Consider the following 22,490-nt stretch of genomic DNA (forward strand, 5'->3'; position numbering starts at 1 on the left):
CGTGACAATGTGTGAGAATATGAGTGAGAATGAGCCGTGTGTGAGCTGCGTGTGAGCCGTGTGTGTGAGTGAGCCGTGTGTGAGAGTGGCCGTGATGAGAGGGACTTCTGCGTTTGTGTGTGTGTGTGATGGTGTGGTGGTGTGCAAATCTGTATGTATGTGATAGTGTGGTGATGTGCACTTGTGTGTGTGATGGTGTGATGGTGTACACTCGTGTGTGTGATGATGTGGTGCTGTGCGCTCGTGTGTGTACCTGGCGCAGCCTGAGTGAGGCCTAGTTAATAGTGCGACGGACCACAAGCTGTGTTCGTGCACCTGGCGCAGTCTGAGTGAGGCCTAGGTAGTACTGCACATGACACAGCCTGAGTGAGGCTGAGTAAATAGTGCACCTGCCGCAGCCTGAGTGAGGCCTGGCTGGCAGGTACCTGGCGCAGCCTGAGTGAGGCCGAGTAAATCGTGCACCTGGTGCAGCCTGAGTGAGGCCTAGTAAATTGTGCACATGACACTGCCTGGGTGAGTCCTGGCGGATCGTGCTCCTGGCGCAGCCTGAGAGAGGCCTGGTTAATCATGCACAAGGTGCAGCCTGAGTGAGGCCTGGTTGACAGTGCACCTGGCGCAGCCTGAGTGAGGTCTAGTAAATCGTGCACCTGGCACAGCCTGAGTGAGGCCTAGTTAATATTGCCACGGACTCCAAGCTGTGTTCCTGCTAAGGCAACATTGCCGTGGACCCCAACCTGTGTTCCTGCTAAGGCATCATTACTACGGACTCCAAGCTGTGTTCCTGCCAAGACAACATTGCCACGGACTCTAGATTTGACGCTTTCATGACTGCAAGGATCCATACTCTTTGGTTCTATTCGGCAAAGTCATGTAGGAAAAAAATAAAACAACAAAAATCACGACGTTTTGGCCACAACACATGCGGCCTTCATCAGGTGAAGGGACCAGACTGTCTCGAGGACAGCGCTGGAGTTTAACACAGCCAAGCTCAGACCGCGACCTTTAAGCTGTGTGAGAGTAATTAAGGTGCCTTGACAAAGGAATTAGCATAAAAATTTGCATTTAATAGGCGGACTTAGCATGATGAAAGGTAGGGAGGGGATCGACCTGTGCAGGCTGGCGAGGGGGCAAGGTAGCGTCCACATGCTGGTGGTATGAAAAGGGGATGTTAAGAAGCTGCGAAAGTTTGGGGTACCACTAATTGAAAAATATACTGTACCATTGAAAATTAGTTTAACGTTTGGTTCGATTTAGAACATCTTTCCAATGGTTGCTTAATTTGAAACCATCTTCTCGGTTGAAATTGTATCTGTGTTTGTAGATCTGAATTGCCTCGTGAACAAATCTTTGATAAAAACCCGTGTGTTTGCAAAGAACCTTGGTATCGGAGAAAATTATATCGTGATCCCCCACAGCGTTGTAACAGTGATCAGCTACGGCAGAATAATTCGTTCTGCCGTGTTTCAAATCTGATTTGTGCTCGCGAATTCGGTCAGAGACATGTCGCTTCGTCTCCCCGATATAGCAATCACCGCAGGTACAACTCAATTTTTAAACCCCGGGGTACTGTAAGTCAGGAATGACATCCTTCACGGATGGGATCAGATCACGAATTTTGTATACTGTATTGAACCGGACCTGGATCTTGTGTTTGTTTAGAATTTTGGAAATCTTTTTAGTAACGCCTGCTATATATGGTAGTGTGATGGTTTTGACTGGAGTATCAAGTGGTTGTTTCTGTATGGGAGGAGAAACAGCTTGGCGGATGGTACGGTCAGAGTATCCATTCCTTTTGAGGGCCAGGTGTACATGTTTTAATTCACTGGTCAGGTGGTGTTGGTCCGAAATGCAATGAGCCCTATGGTATAAAGTTTTGATGAGATAATTTTTCTGAGCTGGGTGGTGGTGGGAATCAGGCTTCAAGTAGGAATCCGTGTGGGTGGGTTTCCTGTAGACAGAATGCCCCAACGAGCCATCAGGTCTCCTCTCAAACAGAACATCCAAGAATGGTAGCCTGCCATCCTTCTCCACTTCCATAGTGAATTTGATGGCGGGATGTCTGGAATTGATGTGGTGTAGGAAAAGGTTCAGAGCTGGGAGGCCATGTGGCCAAATGACGAAAGTGTCATCCACATATCTCTTCCACAGGGAAGGTCTGAGGGTGGAAGTCTGGATGGCGTCCGATTCAAATTTCTCCATGAAAACATTGGCATCACTGGTGACAAGGGGGAACCCATGGGAGTATCCTCATTTTGCTTGTAGAAGGAACCATTCCAAGTAAAGTTGAATGGTTTCCTTCTACAAGCAAAATGAGGGTACTCCCATGGGTTCCCCATTGTCACCAGTGATAACCAATGTTTTCATGGAGAAATTTGAATCGGACGCCATCCAGACTTCCACCCTCAGACCTTCCCTATGGAAGAGATATGTGGATGACACTTTCGTCATTTGCCACATGGCCTCCCAGCTCTGAATCTTTTCCTACACCACATCAATTCCAGACATCCCGCCATCAAATTCACCATGGAAGTGGAGAAGGATGGCAGGCTACCATTCTTGGATGTTCTGTTTGAGAGGAGACCTGATGGCTCGTTGGGGCATTCTGTCTACAGGAAACCCACCCACATGGATTCCTACTTGAAGCCTGATTCCCACCACCACCCAGCTCAGAAGAATTCTCTCATCAAAACTTTATACCATAGGGCTTATTGCATTTCGGACCAACACCACCTGACCAGTGAATTAAAACATGCACACCTGGCACTCAAAAGGAATGGATACTCTGACCGTACCATCCGCCAAGCTGTTTCTCCCTCCATACAGAAACAACCACTTGATACTCCGGTCAAAACCATCACACTACCATATATAGCAGGCGTTACTAAAAAGATTTCCAAAATTATAAACAAACACAAGATCCAGGTCCGGTTCAATACAGTACACAAAATTCGTGATCTGATCCCATCCGTGAAGGATGTCATTCCTGACTTACAGTACCCCGGGGTTTACAAATTGAGTTGTACCTGCGGTGATTGCTATATCGGGGAGACGAAGCGACATGTCTCTGACCGAATTCGCGAGCACAAATCAGATTTGAAACACGGCAGAACGAATTCTTCTGCCGCAGCTGATCACTGTTACAACGCTGTGGGTGATCATGATATAATTTTCTCCGATACCAAGGTTCTTTGCAAACCCACGGGTTTTTATCAGAGATTTGTTCACGAGGCAATTCAGATCTATAAACACAGACACAATTTCAACCGAGAAGATGGTTTCAAATTAAGCAACCATTGGAAAGATGTTCTAAATCGAACCAAACATTAAACTAATTTTCAATGGAACAGTATATTTTTCATGTAGCGGTACCCCAAACTTTCGCAGCTTCTTAAAATCCCCTTTTCACACCACCAGCATGTGGACGCTACCTTGCCCCCTCGCCAGCCTGCACAGGTCGACCCCCTCCCTACCTTTCATCATACTAAGTCCGCCTATTAAATGCAAATTTTCATGCTAATTCCTTTGTCAAGGCACCTTAATTACTCTCACACAGCTTAAAGGTCGCGGTCTGAGCTTGGATGTGTTTCACTCCAGCGCTGTCCTCGAGACAGTCTGGTCCCTTCACCTGATGAAGGCTGCTTGTGTGGTGGCCGAAACGTCGTGATTTTTGTTGTTTTATTTTTTACCTACGTAACTTTACCAAATAGAACCAAAGAGTATTTCCACGGACCCCAAGCTGTGTTCCTGCCAAGGCAACATTGCCACGGACCCCAGGCTGTGTTCCTGCCAGGGCAGCATTGCCACAGACCCCAAGCTGTGTTCCTGCCAAGGCAACATTGCCACGGACCCCAAGCTGTGTTCCTGCCAAGGCAACATTGCCACGGACCCCAAGCTGTGTTCCTGCCAAGGCAACATTGCCACGGACCCCAAGCTGTGTTCCTGCCAAGGCAACATTGCCACGGACCCCAAGCTGTGTTCCTGCCAAGGCAACATTGCCACGGACCCCAAGCTATATTCCTGGAATACTTCACGGAGATCGTCAAGACGGCCAAGGGTTGTGAATGAAGAGTCTCCTGTCTGGGCTTCAGTGGGGCCGTCTGGTCGTGCAGCAGAGACAACGAGAGGCCAAGAAACGACATTCCAGTCGTGGGCTGAGCTCAAGGAGGGCTAGCTCGAGCACCATCCTGTAGTGGGGAAAGGAGGTGGTGCAAGCGGTTCCGCCGAGCCCACAACAGCCAAAAATCTGCTGTCCCTGTCTGGGGGGGAGGGCGCTGTTCAACCCTAGCACATGGGCGAGAAGCCGTGCATGTGTGACGAGTGCGGCAAGACGTTTTCTCGCGCTCGGCCTACAAGTATATATATTTTATTTTCCGCTTGTGTGTTAATCTGTGTTTATCCCGGATATTTTAGAGATGGCAATTATCCTGCTGTGTATCCTACTGCTGTCCCTCCCGGCCATATTTAGTGCCACACTCAACTCTACAAACAGCTACCCTCGTTACTTTGCGTACATACTTGTTGCTCGATTTGCCACTACACCTGCTAATGAAACAGCTCATAGACACTTCTACACTCCATCATTGTATCCTTTTAAACCCTATCTTTGTCCCATTACTTCATCAGCACTCCTTCCAAACTTCATTCTGCTCTTAAAAATAACACCATCTGCAAGCTACTGCTATTCGTCCAAGGTTCGCCGCTCTTCAACCTTTAACAGAAAATGCTTGTGCAAACTATAAATTCTACTTTTCTTATTTCTGGGTGGTATTGAGCTTCATCCTGGCCCAAATGAAAATAACTCGTATAATTCTGTAGATTTTTCTGGCAGGAAAGGTGTTGGTGTTATACATGTCAACATCAGAGGGCTTGTGATTAAATTAAGTCAACTAAAACTAGAAGTGGCAAATCTTGACCCGGACATGTTTTGCCTAACAGAAACATTTCTCACTCCTACCGTCAATGACTTGCAGATTGCGATTGACAACTACAACCTTTTTCGGCTTGACCGAGGATCTAAAGGAGGTGGAATTGCCATCTATGTTCGTAATACTATTGCATGTTCACTAGCTCACTCCTTGTTTAAAAAAATGTTGCTTTGAAGGTCTGGCTCTCAGAATAACTCTCAAATAATCAACAGATATTGGTAGTGTGCTGCTATCGACCGCCTAGTGGGAAGGATGTTGAAGCTGCATCTGCACTGAGAGAGCTTTTTTTTTAGTGGGTGATCTAAATTGGAATTGGCTTAACCTTCTGGCCGTGGCCACAAATTTTGCAGATTAATTTAATCTGTTTCAATTAATAAATGTCCCCACAAGACCCAACCTAAAAAATCCGGGACAGTCATCTCTGCTTGACGTCCTATTGACAAATGCCCCTCACAATTTCACACTGACTGGTGTTCTGGGTAATAACCTTAGTGATCACTCCTTAATTTTTGTGGTGAGATCATCAGCCAGACCCAAAGCCCCCCCTTAATTGGTTGAGAAGCACTCTATGAGACATTTCAGCACTCAGGTATTTACTAATGATGTGCTTCACTCGGATATTGACAAGGTCTGTGATATCCCCAACCTGACTACGGCTTGGGAGACCTTCAGGTACACGTTTCTCCAAATTCTTAACAAACATGCTCCGTTGGTTAGATTTAAAACTAAAGGCAACCGCCCACCATGGTTTGATCCTTTGATTACAAAGCTCATGAAAACTATGGACAAGGCTTGGGCATGTGCTCAGAAAAGTAATTTGGTCAATGACTGGCTAGAATACAGGATTTTAAGGAATAGATGCGTCAAAAAAATACGGCATGCAAAAAATGCCTACTTTTCCTCCACTCTCCTGGAATCACATGGAAATGCCAGTATTTTCTGGAAAACAATCAAATGTATCGAAAAGGCATCCAAAACAGACAATCTGCCCGTTGAGCTTAACCGAAATGGGGAATATTTTTCAGATCCCAAAAAAATTGTTGACAATTTTAACCTTCATTTTTCTGAAGCTGGTAATCTTTTTGATAATGTATTGGGAGTCACCCCTGCTCATGCAAATTCCTACACCCCTGTCCAAACATTAAACAAATTTAGTTTCCAGCCAATCCACGAAAGTAATGTTCTGAAACAACTGTCCTACCTCAAAGGGTCCTCCTCTACCGGAGCAGATAGTATTCCCGTCTTTGCAATAGTAACTGTTGGTCACCTAATATACAAACCTATAGCCCATATTTTCAACCTGTCCATCAAAAAAGCATCAGTTCCTCTAGAATGGAAACATTCCTGTCTGTCCACTTCACAAAGGGGGCCCTAAAGATGATCCAAATAACTACCGACCTATCTCAATTTTGTCTCCGTTGATGAAATTTTTTGAAAAAGTATTGACCTACCAAATTAGCAGTTTCCTGTCCACCAACAATCTACTACATCTAAAACAATCTGGGTTCTGAAAAAAATACAGCACCACATCTGCTGCATTAGACTCTCTGAATCACATTTACAGTAGCCTTGATAATAAGCAGTACTGTGTCTGTCTTTTTCCAGACCTGTCCAAAGCTTCTGATACAGTAGACCACAACACCCTGCTTAGTAAACTAAGTTGCCTCGGTTTTTCTGAAAACGCAGTCAAATGGTTACAAAATTACCTTTTTTCTCGCACCCAAAATGTATTCACAGATGGTTGGAGGTCAAACAGTGTTAAGATAAAAGGGGTTCCACAGGGTTCCATCCTCGGCCCCCTTTTGTTCTCTCTTTGTCAATGACTTGGGCACTGACCTGGATCATTCCAGGGTAAATCTTTTTGCAGATGACACGATACTGATTACTGCTGGCCGCTCTCCGGATGACGTGATTGCTAAGCTACAGGGTGATTTCAACAAACTACAACATCAGCTAGTTGCTCTTAAACTAGTCCTGAATACCTCCAAAACCAAGGTGCTATGCTTCTCACCAGGACTAAAGCAGGAAGTAATTTTTCCCCAATTACATTCCTTAAATAATGATCAAATAGAGCAAGTCAAGATCTATAAGTATCTTGGGGTCATCCTGGATTCAAAACTGAATTTTGAAGATTACATTGATTATATTGGTAAAAAGACAAAAATAAAAATTGGTTTTCTGTATTGACACAAGCACTGCTTCCCCCCAATGTTCCGTTTTGAATTGATAAAAGCTACCATACTGCCTCTACTTGACTACTGTGACATCGTGTATAAATCAGCCCCAAGTACTGTACTGAAGAAGCTTGATTCCATCTATCACTTGGCCTTAAGATTTAAATTGAACTGCCCATATAGGACTCACCACTGTAATCTCAACATTGGGTCAAACTTAACATCTCTTAATGTTCGACGGCTTGTGCACCAGATCTTATTTAATCACGATGTACTTACAAAAAAATCCGCAGACTACCTGCTGGATCTCCTCTCTGTTTCAAAGAACAAATTTGACCTCAGGTCTTCGCTCATTTACCAGCTTCACATTCCCTATTGCCGTACAAAAACTGGAGGAAGGGCCTTTGCTATTGATGCCCCCAGGGTCTGGAATGCTATTGCCAATAAACTGCAACTTGAATCGCTACCAATGAGATCTTCTATCAAAACTGCTCTGGAGGAGTTGTACACCCCTAGCTGCCACTGCTATTCATTGGCGTAAAATCAAATAAAATGTTTCGCTCTGGATGATGCTGCAAAGTATTATCTGTATTTTGATTTAGCGTGCTGATCTTAAAGGTGCATTGAAAAATGTGATACTCCGACTGATGCTTCTGTTGTTGTGGAGTAACTCATGGAGCCAGCTATGGCTCTAGGATTTGGTGTTACATGTTATTTATGTAGTTTATTGTAACAATTCGGTCACAGTCCCTGTGATTACTGTTACGTTGCAATTATGGCTTTATTTTTTGATGATTTCGAAAACGTTTTTTGGTTTGGACATGTTTGTTTTGTTGTAGTACGGAGTTAGACTGATGGCCTTAATCTAAGTTTTCGTGTGGTTATTGTTGTTATTTGACTTGCATTCCACTGGGATTTTTTGCACACAGCGTTGGTGTACGGTGCTTTTTTCAGGAATATTTTTGCTTTCTTTTTCATGGATTTTCTGTTTGCACAGTCACATAGCCACTTAAGATGTTTTCTTGTTCGTGTTTTTTTTGTTGTTGTGGTTACACCCGATTCAATAGCCAAATGGCTCACAGGGCTATACCAAAATATAGAAACTGAAATCATCAGCGACAGCGTTACGGTGTCCTGCAGTGCAGCAGCAACGCCTCCACATCATTCCAACATGCAGCAGACCTTTTGGTGAGTTCCCTTCAAAGGTTAATCATTTTTGTTTTAAATGAATTATTATTCAATCGTTTTAATATTTGTTCTTTATTATTAGGTTTGCATTGTGAAAAGGGATATAGGTGTATATTTCTAGGTTATGAGTAGAGTTTGAATGACTGGCTGAAACACATCCCTCATGTTTAGTATTACATTAATCGAAAAAGCCGTTCCGATTGAAGAAATTTTGTTTGACGTGTTTTTTTCGAACACATCCCTTTTGTAAATCGAGGGATGCCTGTGCATTAAATACATGCCACAGTGGTGCGATTGTGGCCATGAAACCCAAACTATGGACCACGTACGACACTGCAGACCGCACTCCTTCAACGGAGGAACGGGGCTTCAGGATAGACTACACAAAATGTTACCCTGAAGCCCTCTCATGGTGGCTAGCCGACCTCGACATTGGACATTCAGCTTTTGAACACATCATGCGACAGAATAGATTTGCACTCCGAACTAAACGTGGGGCGGCAACTGGGATGAAAAGAAAGCTCGCTGAAACTACGGCGATTTCAACTCATCGCTGCCCACTTTTTTTGCGAAGTGCTTTGTATGCATAAACTAAAATGGACATTTATTCAAAATGCTGATAGTCTACTATCTCTTTGGTCCTGTTCTTTCCTAGGTGTGGAAACAGCAACAGGCAATTTTTGCCACCGTTTGCTATAAAATCCTCAGCAGTGGGCAGTCCGGGCACTGCCCAGGATATGCACATTGTTAAAAACAAAAATTTGGAAATGTCAACGCTACAAATAATGAGGGGCTAAGAACTTAACAGATGGGGGGCTGGCGTTCTAATGTGATAAAAAATGGACTGCGACGGAATCACTGATCGTGGAGATATTAGCTATGGGTAGATCTCTCTGATCGCTGATTTCGTCGGCTGTCCGATGTTATCGTAAAACATCCAGAGGTGCAAATATGGGGGGGGGGGGCGGGTTGCAGCGTTATGCGACACATAGGGTCCCAGTCGGCCACAAGGGGACCCAGAATCAACAGATAAACAAGTGACAACATTAAAATGTATTAGATACAAAAATCATGAAAAATTACCTGCTGTCTACCATGGACCAACCCCGATTAACGCATCTGGCTATCATATCAATAGAACAGCAGCAAAGTTTCACGATCCACGCCCTTTGAGGAAATTTCAGACCGATCGGCCGACATGAAAGTAAGACGCACGATAACTTAAATGTGAGTATTGTACCTCTAAATCTGTTTGAATGAATCTTGTTACTGTGAGACTGCCTTCCTCTAAGCCCAATACACGGTGCGACTAAAATAACATATATAGTTATAGCCTACATTGCATTGTATACAGGTAAACAATCCGTAGTTATTTCAGAAAAAAAGACAGAGAAAGGAGGGGGAATGAGAGTCGGATCTTGCATAGCCCCAATTGCAACAAGTAGTTGCACCCCTGATTACAGCGCTGGGCCTTGACCACGATGCAAGGTGGTGGTGGTGGGTGGGGGGGGGTCCTTCAGGGTCCAGAGAAGTGTGGGCAGCCCTCCCCATGCCCGTGCGACTGGCGCCCTCGCTCGCCCGCCCCCCTCCATATCGGGCCGCGTCTCACCGTTTGTTCGACACATTGGTGGTGACGGCAGTGATGGAGGCCATTGACATAGTATCGAAATCTTTCCCCCTTCCAGACTTGGGCCTGTGGTCGGTGTCTATGACAGCAGGTTCATCTGTTGGGTCAGTTTGTACACGTGTTAGTTCATGCCAGCTACATGCATATAAAGTATATACACACACACACAACATGACGAAGAAATACAAATAGGTTTTACCCCATGGATAGATAACATCATAATCAGATGAGAGCTCATTGAGACAGGTTTACTTTGCAAGAGACCAATTGCAGTAAATTATCCACGATTCTTATTTAAAACTTCGGGGTGCAATTAAAATGCAACAATAATATTAACGCATAAATTTCACCCCCCCCCCCCACCCACTTATACAGATTACGAAGGTTGCTCTATTAGATTATAGATGCCTTCAGCAAGATGGAAGAGTTATACCCTCCATTAATTAGGATGCAACATGAAAGGAATAACACATTTGAGTGTATCATAATAATACGATCACAAAAAAACAACGTGCAAAATAAACGGATGAATATTCTCTCAGAAAATCTTGATTCTCTTTGTTTGTAATGCCGGGGAGCTATGAGGAGGCCATGCCAATGGGCGGAGAATTTAAACTCTGAACAGACGAAGATAATTATCCATCAGAAGTTTTTTTTTTGGGTTAGATCACGTAAATATAATTGCGTCGTTAAACCCCGCCACAATCCGACACAGCCAATTAGTGAGGTTTGTCAGCTAAACAAAACGTGCCCATTCGTTACTAGTTCAGCACTAACCAGTGTGTTTGAGAATGAACCCACAACATTTATAATTCTAGTGACAAGATAAAACCTCGTGCTGTACTGCCCCCTGTAGGAATTCCAATGCCTAGCAGGACATGTCGGGTACATATCAAGTCTTACGCCCCTCACCACCCCCCAAATTTCCTACAAATCACTGGCTTATATATATTCGCCACCACTTTGCGGTCTCAATTTGTATGTAATCAACTGGACGAGTCCAGTAGTCCCTGATCGGGTGGCACTGTTGGCAGAACGCCTGGCTTGCAGTCAGTCCAACAGAGCCAATCGTCCATTTTGGCGTCGATTAAAATGAACACCACTTTGCGGGAAGTCAAAGAGTGGTTGTTCTATGGTTGTACTGGTCCTATGTTCACCAATTATGAGTTCCTTCCAACATTTGAGAAGGAGCACAATGCAGTTTATTTTTCAACTCCTGTCATAGTAAACTTAGACATGAGTAAAACTGACATCGTAAATACAAAACTAAAAACCAGTCACATATTTATGAGGAGAAAACAAACAAAATTCAGAATGAAAAATTATACTCCTGTTCGGAAAATTTTTTTTCGTGAAATGACGCAAGATAATTTCTTCATAAATGCACCGCCAATTCCCATTTACACTCTCATTGAAGCAACATTACTGAATAGTTCACCAGCAATGACAGCGCCTCATAATCGCTTATGACAACACCTCATCATTGCTGATGACAACACCTCATCATTGCTGATGACAGCGCCTCATCATCGCTGATGACAACGCCTCATCATCGCTGATGACAACACCTCATCATTGCTGATGACAGCTCCTCATCATTGCTGATGACAGCACCTCATCATCGCTGATGACAGCTCCTCGTCATTGCTGTACAGTGTCGTTGCACCCGAGCGAGTGGAATTGCGGCTGAGAGCGCTTCGTTTAGCCTGCTCCGAGCCACACAGCGCCGCAAAAGAAAGTCCCCTATCGAGTTCGGCTATCAATCCGCCTGCCACATCTCTTACCACTTGAGTTCTTGTTTCCACCGGATGAGTTCTGGTCCTTTGGAGACTTTGTTTTGACCAGCTTTATTCCAGAAAAGACTGATTTGACGCCAGCCCTGAATACAAACCGTTGCGATATGATTGTTCACTTTTCAAAATGTAAAATCCTTAACGAGCCATGTAATGGGATTGCTAAAGGCGAGTCAAAGGTTTCCATTGTTAACATTTGTACTTCACATAAAACACAAATACTTTATCTTGATGTGCTTTTATCTATTAAGACACTGAATTGAAAACGTTAAATTGAAAATAGAATCACATGAATCTAGAACGTATATTAGCGTCTGCAAAACTCCCTTTGACGCGCACGAACAAACGGGCATGCACAACGCGATTTCCAAAGCACACACGACGGGTTATTCAATAAAAATACAATGACAGTGCCACAAATAGTTACCTGCGTAAGGAATCCCCTGCAAATTAACATATACGCCCCGGAGGATTGGACTTCAAAACGCCGCTTCTCGCTGCGATTGTGCAGCAAATGAAAGGTAAAAGCGGTAGCGGGCGTGCGTGCATAGTCTTTAGCCAGCCCTGCACTGAAACTCAAGCTGGAGTGCTGAACAGTCCGGGACATTTGACACCACCGCAAAGCCAGCACCGGTGAGCCTGACAACCACTGTTATATTCTGACATATAGTTCACCAAAGCATGCCTGACTTTGTTATTTAATTCAAAGGCCGGCCGCAGCGCGTGCGTGCGTCTGTTTTTTTTTAATTCATCAAACAGCCCAATAATTAGGTAACGCATGCGAATAGTTAACGTGAACACGGCCGAGTGCCGGCGCTCCTGCAGTAGCAGTGGCGTCGGCCCCGCCACGAGAAGAGGGGGCTGGAGGGAGCGGGTGGCCGGCTAGGTGGGAGTCGGCGGTGTGGAGGGGGGGGGTGGTGGTGGTGGTGGTGGAAGTGGGGGGAGGTCGGGGGGGGGGTAACATTTCCTTCATGTTTTAATGAGTGCGGCTGCAACGTGAAACGCGGCAAAATTTCAACGGGGCACAGTCCCGGAGCAGTGGAGCGGGCGACAGACAAAAAAAAATCCCCCAAAAGATTGAGTCCCCGGGCAGCATTGTTTCCCCCTGACAGGCGCGGGTGACACTCAAAGGATGCGGCGCTTGCCCCGTTCGAGTTGCGATGAATTATTCACGGAGCGGGGGGGGGGGTGTTATCAACGAGGCCTCTTGACAAGCTGGGGGGCTAGCGACCTGCGGTGTTCGTGGGAACAGCATACCGCCGGCACGACGGGCTACGTTAGCTAGCTATCATTGGTCAAACTGTTCGTTGTCAGTATAAAATAGGTGGGGGGTTGTTTTTTTTTACAAAAATATATTATCACGCAGTACAAATAAATATGCCTTAATGTAAACTGATCATTGCTTTGTCATCCTTTGAAAGTATTGGTTGCCAATTTAAGCTGAGTAAAATTTTTTTTTTGAAATAATCTAATTTTATTTCAGTGTCTGATGTAACATTGGTTACTCACGATAAACATATTGGCACGTAGAACTCCTGTCACCTTGTTTACCACATAAAGGCTTAATTGTGCATGTTATTTATACAAAATGAAGTTCTTACAATTACGATTAAAGGAATTGCGAACGTAATATTAAATATATATGCGTGCAGCGGTGTGCACCTTTAAAAGCAGCAAAACGCGGACGCCTCGTGCACACACACAAACAAAACAAAAACGACTGAACGCACGCGTCTGCTGAACGTACTTGTCTGCCTTTCCTCCTTTGTCTTTCGCCTCCTTGGCCTTCGCACCTTCGGTTCCTTTGCTGCAACCAAAGGGTCAAAGACGAACTGATTGCTGCAAACAAAGCCACGAGTCAAGTGGGTCCACTGACCGACGCAATGACCCGGGGCAGCACGGTAACAACAGAAGGAAGGTGCGCTCACTTGTGGCGGACTGCGCGCACAGAGAGGTGACGAGCGGAAGCCTATATAGGTCTCATCGTGCCATCTGCCCCCCTCCCCTCCCTCCCCCACCACCACAATGTTCAGTTTAGCGCTCGCGTCGGGTACGCATCTCCTTAGAGGTGGCAATATTCAAGCGACCGCTTCACACACGTAGCAGATGCTTTTGTGTTGCAGTCGTCGAAAAGGAGTGAACGTGACGTGAAGATAGCCCAGCGGAACAAAAACAATGAAAGTAAACTTATGAAAATAGTTCACACCGTCATATAAGATATGATGATAAAACTAAATCTAATCCAAGGCAAATTGACACAAAATAATCACACACACACATGTAAAAAAACACCATAAACATTTAAAACGCAGTACCGTACTTTGCCACTCGTGTGATAACAGTACCTAACCATCAAAAGACAAGTTGTATTTTGTTTAGCCTTTGAATTCAAACACCCCAAGGCACCAAATGTTCTTAACCCAGCCCGACTGGCTAAAATGCTCAATATTTGGAAGCAGCCATATAATTACTCTACTTATCCCTATATGAAGGGATAAATAAATTGCCCTGAAACGATGTCTCGATGACAGTAGACATCTATAGAAATTTACCATATGTCCATCGTACACCTGACTCTTAAACTGAAGTTAGTTTTCAAAATGCTAACAGTTGGACTCAGCAAATTTGAAATTCCCCGAGACTGTACATGCTTTCGTAATATTTAGGTCACCAAGGGCATGGTTAAAAGTTAGAAATGTAGCAAATTTCCACAGGGCTATCCTGTATTCTATCCTGAAAATACCAACTCATTCATGTGCACAGCGAAATGCTGCCCGCTAAAATTATGGTCCACGGCAATATAACTTTCGTGCGACCGCGGCTTCTTTGAGATCTCTCCTGAAGGCCACGGATATCTCGGCTGTTGTGAACCGTGCCAACGCTTTAATTGACTTCATCTCGACATGGATGCCCGATGTTCCCAAGGCACAAAGGGACAAAGCCGTGATGTGGTCGGAACTCAAGTTTCAAGTTTCATTTATTTGGTGAGCCATGCGGCTCTTGACTCGTGAACTCTGAACTCAATAATGCTTTGGAATAAGTTGGCTACCACTGGAGGCAGCTCTGGGAGATATTTGTTGTACTCTGCCATATTGACCAGACGTGTTGGAAGAGGTGTGCATTCTCCACGCTTTACCCCACCCCCACGAAATCTGCCAATGGACTCACCCATTCTATTGATTGGTGAACAGAAGCAGAATTAGGTAAACAGGTCCCTGCAGGGTGGGCTGGTAGGAACATTGGAATTTTGTGCAATTTTATTTTTACACCCCAACAGCACGAGATTTCACTTCGTTAAAGTATTGAAAGGGGACGGACGGACGGACACATTAATCTATTGCAGGCTGGTACACTCAGTTTACAACTTCGTTCCTACCAGTAAAAACTTGGCCCATTCTTAAACTGCCTCACCGAGAGATTGAATCGAATCATATGTGCGGCAATCTGGCAACCGTTTTTTCGAGGTTTTTACAAGACGGACGGATCACACAAAGTCAATTCGGCAGTGGTAGGCGTAGCTCAGGGGTTGGAAACCTGCGGCTCCAGAGGCGGACTGCTTCGTGAAGTAATTTATTAACAACCGTCTCGTATTCAGATGCATTGCGGCTCTTGAAATATTGTGTTTCTTACCGAATTCTGAAAAAATGGCTGTTCTTGTTATTTTGGTTGCCGGCCCCTGGCATGCCGCAGCCAGTCAGAGTCGCGCATGCCATGCCGTTTGTACGTCCGCCCGTGTCAATTTCACTCCTCACATTCCATAGCAAAATGACTGCCGGTTCCTGACTTAAGGAACCGGTAATTTAAAAAAGAACGGTTACCAGATTGCCGGTAGTTTAACAACCCCAGTGTTTACACATATGCACAGCGCTATGCCTCATGTGTTTACATCTGACCCGGACGTGTATACGAGAGTTCCAACAACCAACCTACTAGACTGCCCGGTAGCTGACAGATCACATGGATAAACTTACGATGAGTGTTTTATCGTTTCAATTATGGAGAATACATTATCTGCCATAATTTTGCATAATCTCCCCTATTTCGAAAGCCTTTGAACTCTATTATTCTCGTCCCAATGTAAGCGTAAAAACGTAGCCTTGAGGCTTGGGAGATTAATTAAGTTATCCAGGTCAGTGTCTCTATGCTGCAGTGGGAATCAGGGTGGCACTGTTTTTGGAAGAGTTAAACAGAACAAAAAACGTGAACTCATTTGTTTGACTGAAATTGTTATAGGTTTTGCCCCATTGCCCTGTGTCGTCCTTAATGACAACATTTCCCTGCACCTCCGATTATCACGGTTGGTTACGTACGGTGCAAACGAAGTTAAACATACACACACCACATTCTGGCTAAGGACTGCTGGGGTAATTCATAGTTTATTTTTTAATCTAAGGTTTTTTTGCAAGGTTGAAACGGTTTTGTTTAAATGCAGCGCTCTGTATCCATTAACTTCTTTCGCACCGTACATAACCAACCATGATAATTAAGAGGGGTTTTGTTCGCCCATTCCTGCAGCGCTGCATCAAGGCTCACAATGCACACAGCTCAGGTCAGTGAGGAGGAGGCGGTACCTGAAGCCCTTGATGGCGGAGCGCTTGCCCTGCTTAGATTTACTGCAGTGGGCGGGCGGGGAGGGATGAGACCAGGTACAGGTCAAGGTCATCAGCATCACCAGAGTCAGGACCAACACCGCGACACATTCAAGCAAACGCAACGATGCGGCCTGGGCTTTTATAGAACTGTGCGTGATGGCAGCCAACACAAAATACCATTTGCCTGTCGCGTTATTAACCTGACTGAAGAATTCGAATGTAGAACAACGGGACGGCACATTTATATACGCGTAAAATTATTTTGAATTTTCTGTAATCTCAAATACTTAAAAAAAATATATTCCTATTGCGGAAAAACATGTTAAATCGTTCTTTTATCTGTGCAGCCCTTAGCTAAGGCATTTAGTGATGTATCTAAGACCCTTGTCTCAATGATATGGAAAACACTGGTTGTACAGTTCTCATGTAAACATTTTTTATATATACACTAATGTATACATGCCGTCTAAACAAATACATATATATTTTCCCCGAAAAAGCACAGCTAAAACACACACTTGTAGTGAAGTATAAACTATTGTTCCCTGGTATGATCTGGTACGCATGCTATAGCTGTCCAGCATGTATTGGTTTTCATAAAAGTAATGTAATAAGCTAATATAGATGACTATATCATAATATAAGCAATTTTTTAAATAATTATTGTTTGTTATTTTTTATTTTACCAGGGTAAGGCCCACTGAGCTACATACTGTAGCTCTTTTCCAGAAGCGACCTGGCCACAAATGATAGCTCAACAAAGTGGCTTATCACGTGGAAATTTATAGCAGCCAAATACTCTTAAGGCACGTTTCTAAATGTGGAGAGAAAAACTGGAGGGCCCCGAGAAAAATCCACGCGACCGCGGGGAGAGCACGCAAACTCCAACTGTACAGGTGAGAGGGTCGGGAATTAACCCACGATCTCCTGCATACCAGGCAAGGCAGTTAACATCTCACCACCGTGGTGCCCCTTGTAATTTATTATAACGTCAAATATATTTTCCAAAAATTAGACTGAGGTGATTTTAAAGTTCATGGTGTGAAGGAGCTAACTTGCTGATGGGGCAATGTGACCACTAAGAACGTAACAAATGGATGTATTGGCAGTACACCGGTGCAGCATAACTCAGCGATCTTCACGAAACAGTCTAAAATCAACATTTGAACCGAACTTCGTCTTCTGACTGCTTCGACATCACGAGAACTGATTTTGATGCAAGATTTTCTGACCTGGGGTTGCGAATCGCGGCAAAATAAATAATTTAGAAAAATTTGCTGTTTTAATACCGCGCACCATCCGTGTACCACCAATACGTTCCTACACTGATGCCCCCCATATGTTAGCCTTTACACACAGCTCATTCAATCGAGCAGCATCAGACTTCGCATGCTCGTTATCGCAATGCGGATGTGTTACGAACCCCCAGTACCGTATTCTACAAATTTATACACATTTTCAGATAAAAAAAAACGCATCTCAAACTTCTGTCCGCTGTCAATAAATGTATGCAAGTCTGGTTGGAACACACACACACACAGCTACCACGTTATACGCCGCACCCCCAACTTTTTATTTAAAATAAGGGGCTGGGGGAATGCATCTTATAATCCAGGGAGAAGGGTCATTATAAAGCTATTATTTTACCAGGTAAGGCCCACTGAGCTATAGAGTTATTTTTCCGAAGCGACCTGGCCACAAATTATAGCTCAAAGAAGTTGCGTATCACGTGTACACATCTATAGCAGCCAAATACTCTAAACGCGTGTTGATTCCAATTGTGGAGGGCGAAACCGGAGGACCCGGAGAAAAATCCACGCGACCACGGAGAGAGAGACAGACGCAAACTTAAAATATACAGAACCAAAGAGTATTAAAATATACAGCAGGCGCCAGGGTCGGAATCGAACCCATGACCTCCTGTAAACATCTCGCCGTGGGCGCCCATAAGTAGCACGGCCAATCACGAGGCCACGCGTTCACCTGTCCCTGAACTCGTGCGAGGGAAAGAGATCGCTGTTGTCTCATGGACAGGCTCATGGACGCATGCTTGGCACCACCTTGTGGCGCCACCTTGTGGCGCCACCTAGTGGTGCCACCCTCACAATGCTCAGCCTCCCCCCCCCGCCCATACGGGGAAACGCAGTTTGTATTTGTCCAACTTGTTTCCCAGATGTATCATCGATCAGTGTGTTACGGATGTCACTCACTCGAGTTGAACGTTCCTCTAATATAGGGACCCTTCACCTATGACGAGCAAGAAGGGAAGCCGCACATCTCAATAGCAATACCCCGTAGTGTCCACGCGTGTGCGGACTTGCTAAACACGGGAACTAATGTGGCATGAGAATCAGTGTGGATTGGCATAGCCACAACATTAAAACCAGGCTCACACCATGCACAGCTAGCTATGCCTGGACGTGTGGAAATGTCCGTTTCATAATCTAAGCCGAGCTGCCATGCACCAACGAATTCCCCCTTCTCATCACATTTCATCAGAGGACAGAACTACTGTCAGGCACATAAAATTCTGAACACAATGAGCATAAGACCTGTAGATGAGCATCGCCACGTGCCACAATTCCAGGTGGAATGAGGCAGAGTTCACAGCTGTGATTGAAGCCAGTCACGTCTTTGGTCCTCAGCATATTTACCAGAGGTGGAGCTAAAACCAAGACTTCGTTTCTCAATGGATACTATCCGAGTCGTTAGAATACTGGATGTGGCAGCCGACTATTAATTTTCCAGCCATACGCATAAGTATACTGAACGTGGTGTGCCGGCGGCCCGAAGAGATTCGGCTGATATTATTTCCCCGGTCGTATTATAAACCCGAAATCAACGTTATTTTGCAACGTGCAGTACCTGAATTTGAGCAGTGGGTGGTGATGCATCCCAAGATAAGACATAAATCCCCCTTACAGCCTGCAACAGACTGTTGGGGCAAGTGCTGTTTGCGAACACCTATGAAGGCCAGAACGGCACACGAAGGTGTGTGGGTGGCCAGCACTACGCCCGGCCGCCTTTGTCTCCCCAGTGGCGATGTTTTTACGCACTGCACCAGGTACTCATTTGAGGCTCAGTCGACCTAGGGGAGGCCCAGGACCGGTTCATATAATCGCCACGGTTGTTGGCCTTGAGCGCTAACCGCTACACTACCGCTCCCCACTGCTGAATCCACACACACATATATACACAAATACACACACACATACACAACACCCTCGTGCGAAAAGTGTAATTTAAAATAGCACACAGTCGCTTCGTTCCACAGGTGAACGCAACCGCTAACTCACCCAGTGTTGTCCCTCTGGAGTAAAACACAACAGATATAACGTAACCCACAGACTGACGTAAAATCACGTGTTTTGTTTGTTGTTCAGCTGAAATCTAAGCAAAGACAGCCAGATCAAAAATCAAATATCCTTCAATGCTAGTGTGTCGCGCAGGTTGGTAAATTATAATCTAGAAAAAACTGGGATTGAATAGCGAACCGCCATTGGAGTTGTCTCCTTGGAGGGAGCCCAACTATGAAGCCCCCCGAGATACAGCACAGCAACGACTCGATTTACGTCTCCATCCCTGTACGTCGTTTCGCAAGCGGCGTCGTCACTTTATTATCCACACCGCTTGACCGATGTTGCGTCGCCTCAACCCCACGCTCTCTCATCCTTCGCCTCCGCCGCTACCCCCGTGAATCGATTTGATTTACGCCGTTTCGATATACGTCGCCGCACCTTTTCAGTAACGCACCGCCGGCGTAAACCGCGGCATTGCTGTACCTATGACCTGGCACTCACAGCAGAAAACACAACCTGAAGTCCCGAACAGCGGAGTGACAGTGTGGCTAGCACGGCGACCTGCAGACCACGGCAAGGGCTCACGTTGCAGCGCCATCCTGCCCAGTAGACACATCAAGCTCGCAGAGAGGCACGGCTGCCTGCCAAGCTCTTCTAGAATGTACCGGCGTTCATGGTGGCGTAATCTATTACTTGAAGCCAGGGTGGCAAACAACGTACGGTCCCGTCTCCTCCGATGCTTTTCCAGGGAGGAGGGGGGGGGTCATCTGGTAGGGACTTGGCCAAACCGAGGCTTGTGTCAGCCGTCACTGATGCATGTGGGGGGGGGGGGGGGGGGGGGTGGGGGGCATTGCCTCGTGGAGCTGCACCAGAGCCAGGCTGAGTCGGTCGAGGAGTCCACCCCGTGTCCCCTTGTTCCCGTGCCCAATAAACTAACCGTGGGCTCCCTGGGAGCTCAGTCCCCTCCTGCGTCCTTCTGTCATCTCACCAACACCACCACCGCCACCACGTCTCTCTCTCCCCGCAAGGTCGCACGCCTCAACCACCGCGGTGCAGTCATCGACCCCACGGGGCAGGAATGTCGGCGAGGTTGGAGGGGTCGGTGGTTGGGAAGCCATCGAAGAAACATTTTGTTTTTTGGAGAAATGACACAACCTTTAAACAAAAATCTGGCGTTGTCCTCTATACAGTGTACGATAACTGCAATTTGTATGTCCCAAACTGACACACGCGGTGTCAAGATCGTCCTCTGAAGGAGGCTCGTGAAGAACGCTACTGGGCAGTCCAACAGCGGAGTGCGGAGGAGCGACGCTCACAACAACGGGCGGAGCGCCGGGCGTCTAAAACGCAGCGAGTTTGCACAGTGGGGCGCACAGTTGGTGCATCTGGCAGTCATCTCGGTCATCCCATAACACCTGGGTCTGTCCCGTGACCTGCTGCCAGCAGCGAGCCTTCCACACCTCACGTGGCCTCAACGTGCACCTCGCCTGGCACAAGCGCCATGGTGACATCAGCAGCACTTAGTGGCGAACGGCGGCTGTTGTTGTTGACAGAGTTTGAAGCCTCAGTAATGAAATCATAAAGCTTAACGTTACGGTCAAGCACACCATTATGGCATCCGAGCTCAAACTCATATTCTAAAGCCTGAGGCACACAGATTAGATTTTCATCTAAAAAGATAAGAGCTACTTATTTTTTGGGTTGCATCTTCCTTGACACAAAGTTTATTGTTACCGCAGGCCAGTTTAGTGTAAATTTATTTTTTGTGTAATAAAAAAAAACATTCTACCGAGTATTTTTTTTTAAACCGACATGGTCAGATGGCTGAGTGACATCACACTTGTGAGAATTTCCATGGAACAACGACCAGTGATGTCGCGAGTGTTTCCACGGTCAGCCTGGCTAAATGATGCCCTGCACGCTATCATCGATGAGCTCTCGAGCACCCTACCAGCGCTGCAGCAGCACGGGTAGGACAAAGTGGGCCACGGTGGGGACAGATGCCTCGTTTCCATGACAGGCCTCATCATCCCAGAGATGGCACCAGGCCCTCGATTCGCACCCCCCCACAGCGAATCGTGATCTTGGCTCCACAACGCTCCATTCCCCGTGCCCCTCCCTACCCTCCCTCCATGGCCAAGGCATATGGGTCCGAATATTAACTCAATAGAATCGTATTTTTTTTGTTTGTTTATGAAGTTGAATGTAATACGTCGAGTTTCTTTCGCACTGTACGTAGCCAACCCTGCTAATCCGTGCCAGATAATGACAAAGCAAATAAATAACGTGAAGTATTAATCCTGTGGGCTCTCTTTGCAGGATGACACGCAAATTCGTGAAGCGTTCTTTGCACCATGGGCAGCCGGTGCACTCACTGACTCCACCACCGTTAATCAAGTCCCCTGCAAATTGCGTCATTCGCTGCGGATGTGGATTCACTTTGCAAGCAAACAGTGTACTCTAAATAAAAAAAATGTACTGCAAACCACATTTGCACTGCATGTATCCTCCGTGACACAGCTTGCCGTGAGACTCCAGTATCCGGTGCCTTGCTGAGCAATGGCATCCAGACCTTACCTTAGATTAATTGCTTAGTATGAATACGTTCTGTTGACACGGCACGTGCGCAGTAAACATACCTCGACAATGCTCGGTAACCATCCTTGGTCTTTAGTCCGGCGAGTTTGCTGTGTGTGCCAAAACAAATGTCGACATTACTTTCGAGTTTTGGTTTATGACAAAAAAAACACACACACACATTTGCATGTATATACAGGGTGTTTGAAAAGGATGGACTCAATTTCAGAGATATAGCGATTTGAAATCGGGTCCATCTTTATGAAGCACTCTGTATTTGACCAGAAATGAATATTATTCTTTATATAATACATG

At 45.6% G+C, this 22,490-nt stretch overlaps 1 protein-coding gene across 4 annotated transcripts in view; it reads right to left on the reverse strand.

Annotated features, from left to right (window-relative positions):
* Positions 1 to 22,490, reverse strand: part of OTOF (otoferlin) — a 157,099-nt gene that overhangs the window by 65,560 nt on the left and 69,049 nt on the right. For 3 of the 4 annotated variants that reach the window (XM_032954768.2, XM_032954767.2, XM_032954765.2), the window contains exons 8-12: positions 22,238 to 22,285; positions 16,279 to 16,320; positions 13,455 to 13,514; positions 11,699 to 11,793; positions 9,897 to 10,011 (exon numbers count right to left, since the gene is read on the reverse strand). In XM_032954768.2, the coding sequence (XP_032810659.1) occupies positions 9,897 to 10,011; positions 11,699 to 11,793; positions 13,455 to 13,514; positions 16,279 to 16,320; positions 22,238 to 22,285 (360 nt within the window). Of the gene's footprint in view, positions 1 to 9,896; positions 10,012 to 11,698; positions 11,794 to 12,134; positions 12,501 to 13,454; positions 13,515 to 16,278; positions 16,321 to 22,237; positions 22,286 to 22,490 lie in introns of those variants that run through there. The other variant, XM_032954769.2, reaches the window with a different exon arrangement.

The sequence above is a fragment of the Petromyzon marinus genome, chromosome 15, assembly GCF_048934315.1.
Source record: "Petromyzon marinus isolate PM22_M1 ecotype Great Lakes invasive population chromosome 15, UKy_Petmar_22M1.pri1.0, whole genome shotgun sequence".
NCBI lineage: Eukaryota > Metazoa > Chordata > Hyperoartia > Petromyzontiformes > Petromyzontidae > Petromyzon > Petromyzon marinus.